Here is an 11287-nt window from a genome sequence, read left to right as displayed (position 1 = left end):
GCCCATCATTTGTATTTATAGTTTTGGGGTGGGGATCTAAACCATTTCAAAGTTATGACCCAGGGATTAAGTCTCCAAGGGTGGGGCTAGACCCTAGGGCCATCCTGGAAGCAAATGTGCATTCTTCTCTTTATATTCAGCAATTGTATATATGGTTTTACAGTGGGGATCTCAACCATTTCCAAGTAATACACTTTTTTTGACGGCCCACTCCTTAGCCTGGGGAGTCAGCCCCACCAGTTGTACAATTTTGAATCCGTCTACAAAAGAAGTTGTTTGTAGCAATATAGCCAAATAACCCCTGTTTGGCCCCACCCCTCAGCACCCTGGGGGGTCAGCCACAACATTTGTACAATTTTGAATCACCACCACCTAGGGATGCTTCCAGTAAAATATGGTTGATATCCATCACTCAGTTTCAGAGAAGAAGTCACTTAAAGCAATAATGAATAATGAATATAGCTTAATAACCCCTTTTGGCCCCGCCCCTCAGCCCCCTGGGGGGTCAGCCACACCAGTTGTAGAATTTTGAATCCCTGTCTCTCATGAATGCTTTTGATCAAATATGATTGATATCCAGTGCATAGTTCTACAGAAGAAGTAGTTTAGCAATATAGCCAAATTCTCCCCCTTTGGCCCCGCCCCTCAGCATCCTGGGGGGTCAGCCCCACCATTTGTACAATTTTGAATCCCCACCACCTAGGTATGCTTCCTGTCAAATTTAGTTAAATTCTGATTGGTGGTTAAGAAGAAGAAGTCGTTTAAAGCAGTTGTTGACATACAGACGATGGATGCCGGACGCCACGGTATGGCATAAGCTCACCTTGGTGCTTCGGACCAGGTGAGCTAAAGATGCTAGATCGAGAAACAAAAGTTAATAAAACTTGTTGATATTATGATAAATAAGCATTTAATCTCAAGAGATTTAGGTATGATGATGTTAAAGCATGTTTACAGTATCACAGTTCGGCTTGTAATGATAGAAATATAAAATTCAAAAAATGTAGATAGGTAAAGGAACTTGTACATGCATACGAAATGTGATATGTATGTCCTGAACAAGTGTACAAGGTAGTATGAAATATGATAAAGTAAGATTGCAAGTAGTCCTTTAAAACCTAAAATGATGTTTAAGATGCATATATCAATATCGATAAAAATAGTTAAAAAGAATATGAGGTTGATTTGTATCTCAAGTAACCTGGTCGTTTAGTTCATACCTTACTATACATCACAAACCTTACTGACACTATACATCAACTACATTACACAAAACAACACATTGACTACCTTTCTCAAATCAATAAATACATCAATTACCTTACTCACATCAGTCCCTAAGTCTATTTGTTTTCCATAAAGTACATTAATATTGATTTACGCCATCTGTCCATTGGATTTTCAAACAAATCGATTTTGTAAACATATGTTCTGTGATAAGGCTTATATCCATTTCATCTCCATGCATACACAGCTACATTAATGGTAAGGTTTACTACATCACTTATACACCAAACACACTTGTATAAAAACCAGGGGGAGATAATTATGTCATTTTATAGCAACCAAGGGGAGACAACTAGAAGTCCCCTTTAAAGGCAATGTCACAAAGGGAGAGAGTTACGTGCCCCTGTAATACTAAATAGGTAATAAGTAAAGTGAGTCAACCTCGCCACCTCTACACAGTAGTAAATTGAGGGAAGGCAACCATTATATCCTTTACATAAAATATGGAATAGTCGAAGTGAGATAATTAGAATTAACAGGCTGCAATCAAAGGAAAACAATTGTGTCTCCTTAACATTAGAATGAAGCAATTCAATTTAATGAAGCAAATAAGAACGTTTTCTTAACAACAGAATTAATAAAAGAAGGGGAAACAACTCTGTTTCCCTTACATTTTATAATTTAATGGTTTCCTATCCCTGATCTCACCGTTCATGTAGAAGACATCAGGTATTACTAAATACAATGTTATAAACAAAGGCAGACATCATGTTCAGTAGATTATATCATAATCTATATCATCTGCAACCTGAAGTGAAATAAGTTTCTATATATTACAACTTATAGAAATATACAGCATCTTTCACGAAAGGCAGTAATCCAGCATCCTATTGTTGTAAGTTCTGCAGTAGTAGTAGTGTTGTCAGCCAGACCTGTATGTACCAACATTAGTGTACTAAAGGCCCCTGTTGACATGTCACTGCAAGAGCACAATTCAAGATATTACAGCATCTGTTTTGTCAGAAGTCAGATACAATAATATGCAATAACAATGTGCTATCAAATCTCCTGTTGAATTTAATCCAACTCTACTTGGAATATAAATAAGATCTGCAGTAGTTTTTCAATTTAACTTTAAATACACCAATGCTGGAGTACATCGAGGTTCCTTGGTCAAGTTTATAATCAAGTCAGTCTCTTGTATTGATAATGTCATCGCCTTATAGCACTGTCACATAGATGTTCAGCACCTCTACAAGGATGTCCAACACGGTTTCAAGAATTACAGCACACACTGTTGCTAAGATGTCCAGTGTTTCTGTCTAGTACAGTGTCCGGGATGTACACTAAGATGTCCAGTGTTTCTGTCTAACACAGTGTCTGGGATGTACCCCTCTGCTGTCCAGTGTTTCTGTCTAACACGGTGTCTGGAATGTACCCCTCTGCTGTCCAGTGTTTCTGTCTAATACAATGTCTGGGATGCACCACTCTGCTGTCCAGTGTGTCTGTCTAACACAGTGTCTGGGATGTACCCCTCTGCTGTCCAGTGTTTCTGTCTAACACAGTGTCCGGGATGTACACTAAGATGTCCAGTGTTTCTGTCTAACACAGCGTCTGGGATGTACCCCTCTGCTGTCCAGTGTTTCTGTCTAACACAGTGTCTGGGATGTACCACTCTGCTGTCCAGTGTTTCTGTCTAACACAGTGTCTGAGATGTTACCACTGTTGCTAAGACTTCCAATGTTTAGGACTTAAAAGTCAGGAAGAAGTAAGCAAAGTTCCCTGTGCTGTGTATAAGTCTGTTTGCTGAACCACAGTACCAACCTTTGTTCAGTAAACATCGCGGAATTCAGTAGACATCGGATGTAAAAGTCTTCTTTAAGTCATCTCTGCATTTCTGCTGATGAGGACACACAGAGTCACTATACAGACAGTACTATTGCAACAGAGACGAGGAATGACCAGCTATCAGCTGAGCTGCAGCAGTAGTTTCTTTATACCTGGGCTAACATTCACTCCCTGCATCTTCCACCGAAGAGCTCCGAAGTCTGCACACTCGATCTTCTCCTTCATGTAGTCTGGCATGTCCACAGTCTCCTGGGTCCTGTAACAGGAAGTAAGTTTTCCATTGTTATAAAAGAAGTGGAAATAGGGCCATGACAGATTAGCACAGTTAATTTGCAAAAAAACAAAAAACTCATAAAACACAAAATATATAGCAGTCATATCTAAAACTGAGATTGTTTTAACAAATTGAAAATCACTTTTCAAATTATTTAAAGATTAACACCTATATGCACAAAGTCTTGGTAGAATTTAGAAGACAAAACACGTACACAAACTGTGGATACATTAGACGTTCTGCTAATGCAGACAATGCAGAAAATAACACCAGGTCAATCTCAGCATCCTGGGCGAAGGCCATGTGCTCCACCAGCATGGAGTAGTGGTCATCGGTCAAAGTGTTGACCAGGACATCCATCAGGGCTTTCCTTAGGTCCTGTAGGGTAAACAACACAGCATAAAGCATTATGTTGAGGTGTCTATGTTTTACTCATTAGACTATTCATAGATTTCTACATTATCAAGTTTCACTTTTCATGCAAATCATTGGGAACATATTAGATATTAAGCCTGTAATTACTTAAACACAAACTTAATTTTTCAATCTAAACTCTGTACAATGTTTTAAGGAAATTAATCAGCAAATGACGGTGCCAGAAAAAATAAATAAAATCATGCTTGATGTGGATGCCAACATGAAAAATAATCCCCCTTCCCATCTCCTAATTCATCGTAAGGGTATACATATAAGTTGGTGACCTCATTTCCCGAGGAAGGCTGTTGGATAACCGTACGAACTACCCGGTAGTGAAGTGGATGTAAAACCACTCATACGAACAAACAAACAATTTCTTAAGGAATATATATTAAAATTGGTATGATATATTTAATTATTAACGTAGATCACCTTTATCTACGCATGTTCGAAATAATCTAGTAATATTTTGACATTAATTTTTTAAAACAACTAGAACACTGACAGGTCAGTAAGGGCCCCGTCTTGTGGCAATATATCCCCCATAATCATCAAGAAGCAATCTGCCCATATAGCTGAGCTTGACGTTTGACATTTGGACTTCAAAAAGAATCGCAAGGAAGCAAAATATACATTTTACATGTACTATGATGTGAGTCTTGTTTCCTTCCACCTCCATATTTGCTGGGCTAACAGAAATGTAAATACCGGTGCAATACTCATTTGTTAGCTTTGATTTGTTTTATTTCACCTTATATACCTCCTACATCAAGAGCCAGGGTCAAAGTCAGAGATCCACTTTGTCTTTGACCTTTGGACCCAAATGACCTTGACCATTAACCTAGTGACCCTGAACTTTGGTCAGTTGACTTATTCTTTAATTCCGACCAACTTTGCTTCTTGATATCATAACAAAATGTTCATCAGTGAAAAATACAAAACTTGACCTTGACCCTTTGGACCCCGTAACCTGGACCTAAGGTCAGTTGACTCTGTGTTAAGTTCTGAACAACATTGCTTCATAATGTCATAACAAAATGTTCATCAGGGAAAAGGTACAAAATTTAACCTTGACCTTTGACCCAATGACCTTGACCTTTGGTCAGTTGACTCCTTGTTTAATTCTGATCAACTTTGCTTCATAATGTCATAACAAAATGTTTATCAGTGAAAAGATGCAAATTTGACCTTGACCTTTGAATCTAATGACCTTGACCTCGACTTTTACCTCAGTGTGTCTCTTTGTTTGAATCCGAACAACTTTGCTTCATAATGTCATAGCGAAATGTTCACCAGTGAAAAGCTATAAAATTTGACCTTGACCCTTGACCCGATGACCTCGACCTTTGATCAGTTGACTCCTTGTTTAATTCTGATCAACTTTGCTTCATGATGTCATAACAAAATGTTCATCAGTGAAAAGATGTAAAATTTGACCTTGATCTTTGAACCTAATAACCTTGACCTTTGACCTTGATTTTTTTTACCTCAATGTGTATTTTTGTGAACTGTACATCTTGACCAAGTTTCATGAACATCGGTCAATAGATACCAAAGTTATCAGCCAGGAACAGAATTTGTGGACGGACAGACAGACAGACAGACAGAGTGATTACTATAGGGCACCCGTATCTTCGATACGGGGCCCTAATGAATATATGTACTTGTTTCATGTCCCCCTGTCTATACCTAGCTGTTATTTAACAGATATCTATAGAGTTACAGTGGTTTATAGTATTACTCATGTCACTGTACCCAAATCGGGACACTTTTTAGATAAATATCAATGTTCTTAAGAACAAACTATCCAAAAATGTTTGTTCATTTTTCATAAGTAGATACTATCCACTTTTCATACCTATTACAAGTTGATATTTCAGGCGCATGGTTCTATAAATAAAACGCGATATACTATCAGGGTTATGTAGGCCCTTGAACCGTGTAACTGTACCGTGAAAGGGACTCTTCATTATTTTGGCAAATATACGGAGATAAACGATCAATGTCGGCAGAAAAATATGCATTGTTGAAATATTTTAGTGTCAATGAGGGTTCTGATTGAATTTTTTCCCCAAGCCAGCATAAGTTTTGATAAAATAGACTTTTGAAAATGATATCCACATAAATAGTGTCGCACAGTACGTAACTCACGAAAGTTCTGTTTTGGTAATTATTTGTACCTTTAAATTGTCAATGTAACGATAATCAGCAGCCAATAAAGCTTACGTACAGTTAAATTGTTATGAAAGTATCATCAAATGAAAACTGTATACATAAAAGTACTTCTTTGCATTGCATGACAATTTCTTGGGCCGTTTTCCCTACAAGTGTCCCGTTTTGGGTAACTGTCCCGATTTGGGTATACATGTAGCTTGTATAGGAGGTCTACAACAGTACTAACCTTGAAGGGAATCACATATACATTTCTCTCCTTCTGTTTGGCGTTTTTCCGGAACACATCTGAATACAACTTCTGTCTACGCTTCGTTATCTTACAGTATTCTCGTATATATTCCTGAGTTGTCATACCTACAAAATAAATCAAACGGATATGTTATTTTCAAGTTTAAGACAATTGCAATCAAAATAACAGCATTTTGTATTTTTATAGCATAGGCGTGAAAGATTAATAGAATCTCTCACCCACTTGGGGGTGAGAAAGGGGAATCTCAACCCGAGGGGCAAGATTCTTATGTTGCCAGACACGAGGCTTTGCCGAGTGTTTGACAACTTAAGAATCTTTCCCTGAAGGTTCAAATTCCCCTATCTCATCCACAAGGGGGTGGTGAATGATTCTTTTTCTTTTTCCCTGTTCTCTCAATGTGTATCATATACACAATGTAATGATAACGTTACATGCTAAATTCAGGGTTGATGTGACGTTGATGGATTGTTGAAGTGACGTCATTGCATTGTTGAAGTGACGTCATACCGTTGTTATGAATAGGGGAATCTCCCCGTCTCAACCCTAGGGTGAGACAAGGAAATCTCACACCGGTAAAAGTGCGGATACACCTGTTCAGGGTAAGAGAAAACATTTTCTTATTTTGCTTTTTTGGGATTGCATGCACCTGTTATTTTGTATTTTGAAACAGGGCCCAGAAATAGCGATGCTGTTTTAGATTTTGAGACAGGGCACAGAAATAGCGATGCTGTTTTATATTTTGAGACAGGGCACAGAAATAGCGATGCTGTTTTGTAGTTTGGGACTTGGGTTGTGGCTTATATAGGTTTGTAAAAATCAGTGGATGTAGAAGTAGACAGGAGATAAGGTTGTATAGTTTATAACATCAAACAAATATAAAATTAATGTTCTGTTTTTTTTATTGGCAATCAGGAATCATTTTAAGTACTACTTTTCCCTTTTTGCTCAATTGAAGAGACAGGTTACATCATACAAATATTTCAAGTATCAAGTGTTCAGTGGAGTGTTTGCATTTTAAATAATGAAGCATGCCATATTATACAAGTTGTCTCCCCTGAACCCTACTTACTTTCTAAGACTCTCATGTCCATAGGTAGTTCAAACCGACTGGATTGTTGAGACAGGGCCAAACGACCAGTCACCCATGCTGCTTTTTGCTGCTTCTGAAATCAAAAAGTATGTTTTATATTTTTTAATTTAATTGATGACTCTTACTCCACTGAAAGAGCTCTGGGAAAAATTACACTGACCATCTGATCAGCATTCAAATGCAAGAACTACAAAATCTAGGCAGATTCTCTAACCAAATCGCCAACCTGCAGGTGGTCACCAATGATTCAGGAAGTCTATTTCTGCAACAATGCTTTCTCCATCAACATGTTTTAGATACAAAAATTAAATGGGTTCTACAGTTACTACCTTCTATGATCTAACATCTAGTTACTACCTTCTATGACCTAACAACTAGTTACTACCTTCTATGATCTGACAACTAGTTACTACCTTCTATGATCTAACAACTAGTTACTACCTTCTATGACCTAACAACTAGTTACTACCTTCTATGATCTGACAACTAGTTACTACCTTCTATGATCTAACAACTAGTTACTACCTTCTATGACCTAACAACTAGTTACTACCTTCTATGATCTGACAACTAGTTACTACCTTCTATGATCTAACATCTAGTTACTACCTTCTATGATCTAACATCTAGTTACTACCTTCTATGACCTAACAACTAGTTACTACCTTCTATGATCTGACATCTAGTTACTACCTTCTATGATCTGACATCTAGTTACTACCTTCTATGATCTGACATCTAGTTACTACCTTCTATGATCTGACATCTAGTTACTACCTTCTATGATCTGACATCTAGTTACTACCTTCTATGATCTGACATCTAGTTACTACCTTCTATGATCTGACATCTAGTTACTACCTTCTATGATCTGACATCTAGTTACTACCTTCTATGATCTGACATCTAGTTACTACCTTCTATGATCTGACATCTAGTTACTACCTTCTATGATCTGACATCTAGTTACTACCTTCTATGATCTGACATCTAGTTACTACCTTCTATGATCTGACATCTAGTTACTACCTTCTATGATCTGACATCTAGTTACTACCTTCTATGATCTGACATCTAGTTACTACCTTCTATGATCTGACATCTAGTTACTACCTTCTATGATCTGACATCTAGTTACTACCTTCTATGATCTGACATCTAGTTACTACCTTCTATGATCTGACATCTAGTTACTACCTTCTATGATCTGACATCTAGTTACTACCTTCTATGATCTGACATCTAGTTACTACCTTCTATGATCTGACATCTAGTTACTACCTTCTATGATCTGACATCTAGTTACTACCTTCTATGATCTGACATCTAGTTACTACCTTCTATGATCTGACATCTAGTTACTACCTTCTATGATCTGACATCTAGTTACTACCTTCTATGATCTGACATCTAGTTACTACCTTCTATGATCTGACATCTAGTTACTACCTTCTATGATCTGACATCTAGTTACTACCTTCTATGATCTGACATCTAGTTACTACCTTCTATGATCTGACATCTAGTTACTACCTTCTATGATCTGACATCTAGTTACTACCTTCTATGATCTGACATCTAGTTACTACCTTCTATGATCTGACATCTAGTTACTACCTTCTATGATCTGACATCTAGTTACTACCTTCTATGATCTGACATCTAGTTACTACCTTCTATGATCTGACATCTAGTTACTACCTTCTATGATCTGACATCTAGTTACTACCTTCTATGATCTGACATCTAGTTACTACCTTCTATGATCTGACATCTAGTTACTACCTTCTATGATCTGACATCTAGTTACTACCTTCTATGATCTGACATCTAGTTACTACCTTCTATGATCTGACATCTAGTTACTACCTTCTATGATCTGACATCTAGTTACTACCTTCTATGATCTGACATCTAGTTACTACCTTCTATGATCTGACATCTAGTTACTACCTTCTATGATCTGACATCTAGTTACTACCTTCTATGATCTGACATCTAGTTACTACCTTCTATGATCTGACATCTAGTTACTACCTTCTATGATCTGACATCTAGTTACTACCTTCTATGATCTGACATCTAGTTACACATCTAGTTACTACCTTCTATGATCTAACAACTAGTTACTACCTTCTATGATCTGACATCTAGTTACTACCTTCTATGATCTGACATCTAGTTACTACCTTCTATGATCTGACATCTAGTTACTACCTTCTATGATCTGACATCTAGTTACTACCTTCTATGATCTGACATCTAGTTACTACCTTCTATGATCTGACATCTAGTTACTACCTTCTATGATCTGACATCTAGTTACTACCTTCTATGATCTGACATCTAGTTACTACCTTCTATGATCTGACATCTAGTTACTACCTTCTATGATCTGACATCTAGTTACTACCTTCTATGATCTGACATCTAGTTACTACCTTCTATGATCTGACATCTAGTTACTACCTTCTATGATCTGACATCTAGTTACTACCTTCTATGATCTGACATCTAGTTACTACCTTCTATGATCTGACATCTAGTTACTACCTTCTATGATCTGACATCTAGTTACTACCTTCTATGATCTGACATCTAGTTACTACCTTCTATGATCTGACATCTAGTTACTACCTTCTATGATCTGACATCTAGTTACTACCTTCTATGATCTGACATCTAGTTACTACCTTCTATGATCTGACATCTAGTTACTACCTTCTATGATCTGACATCTAGTTACTACCTTCTATGATCTGACATCTAGTTACTACCTTCTATGATCTGACATCTAGTTACTACCTTCTATGATCTGACATCTAGTTACTACCTTCTATGATCTGACATCTAGTTACTACCTTCTATGATCTGACATCTAGTTACTACCTTCTATGATCTGACATCTAGTTACTACCTTCTATGATCTGACATCTAGTTACTACCTTCTATGATCTGACATCTAGTTACTACCTTCTATGATCTGACATCTAGTTACTACCTTCTATGATCTGACATCTAGTTACTACCTTCTATGATCTGACATCTAGTTACTACCTTCTATGATCTGACATCTAGTTACTACCTTCTATGATCTGACATCTAGTTACTACCTTCTATGATCTGACATCTAGTTACTACCTTCTATGATCTGACATCTAGTTACTACCTTCTATGATCTGACATCTAGTTACTACCTTCTATGATCTGACATCTAGTTACTACCTTCTATGATCTGACATCTAGTTACTACCTTCTATGATCTGACATCTAGTTACTACCTTCTATGATCTGACATCTAGTTACTACCTTCTATGATCTGACATCTAGTTACTACCTTCTATGATCTGACATCTAGTTACTACCTTCTATGATCTGACATCTAGTTACTACCTTCTATGATCTGACATCTAGTTACTACCTTCTATGATCTGACATCTAGTTACTACCTTCTATGATCTGACATCTAGTTACTACCTTCTATGATCTGACATCTAGTTACTACCTTCTATGATCTGACATCTAGTTACTACCTTCTATGATCTGACATCTAGTTACTACCTTCTATGATCTGACATCTAGTTACTACCTTCTATGATCTGACATCTAGTTACTACCTTCTATGATCTGACATCTAGTTACTACCTTCTATGATCTGACATCTAGTTACTACCTTCTATGATCTGACATCTAGTTACTACCTTCTATGATCTGACATCTAGTTACTACCTTCTATGATCTGACATCTAGTTACTACCTTCTATGATCTGACATCTAGTTACTACCTTCTATGATCTGACATCTAGTTACTACCTTCTATGATCTGACATCTAGTTACTACCTTCTATGATCTGACATCTAGTTACTACCTTCTATGATCTGACATCTAGTTACTACCTTCTATGATCTGACAACTAGTTACTACCTTCTATGACCTAACAACTAGTTACTACCTTCTATGCCCTATCAACTAGTTACTACCTTCTATGATCTGACATCTAGTTAC

General features: G+C 37.1%; 1 protein-coding gene across 13 annotated transcripts in view; it reads right to left on the bottom strand.

The window, feature by feature from the left end:
- Positions 1-886: 886 nt before the first annotated feature.
- Positions 887-11287, bottom strand: part of LOC110458542 — a 91310-nt gene continuing 80909 nt past the window's right edge. For all 13 annotated transcript variants that reach the window (XM_021510284.1, XM_021510281.1, XM_021510286.1 and 10 more), the window contains 4 exons: positions 7261-7354; positions 6168-6295; positions 3564-3727; positions 887-3331 (listed from right to left, as the gene is read on the bottom strand). In XM_021510284.1, the coding sequence (XP_021365959.1) occupies positions 3196-3331; positions 3564-3727; positions 6168-6295; positions 7261-7354 (522 nt within the window). In that variant the 3' untranslated portion in view covers positions 887-3195. The remainder of the gene's footprint in view (positions 3332-3563; positions 3728-6167; positions 6296-7260; positions 7355-11287) is intronic.

Source organism: Mizuhopecten yessoensis, unplaced genomic scaffold, assembly GCF_002113885.1.
Source record: "Mizuhopecten yessoensis strain PY_sf001 unplaced genomic scaffold, ASM211388v2 scaffold9651, whole genome shotgun sequence".
In the NCBI taxonomy this organism is placed as follows: Eukaryota; Metazoa; Mollusca; class Bivalvia; order Pectinida; family Pectinidae; genus Mizuhopecten; species Mizuhopecten yessoensis.
Note: the sequence above shows the minus strand (reverse complement) of the source record. Positions and strands in the feature narration are given on the sequence as shown.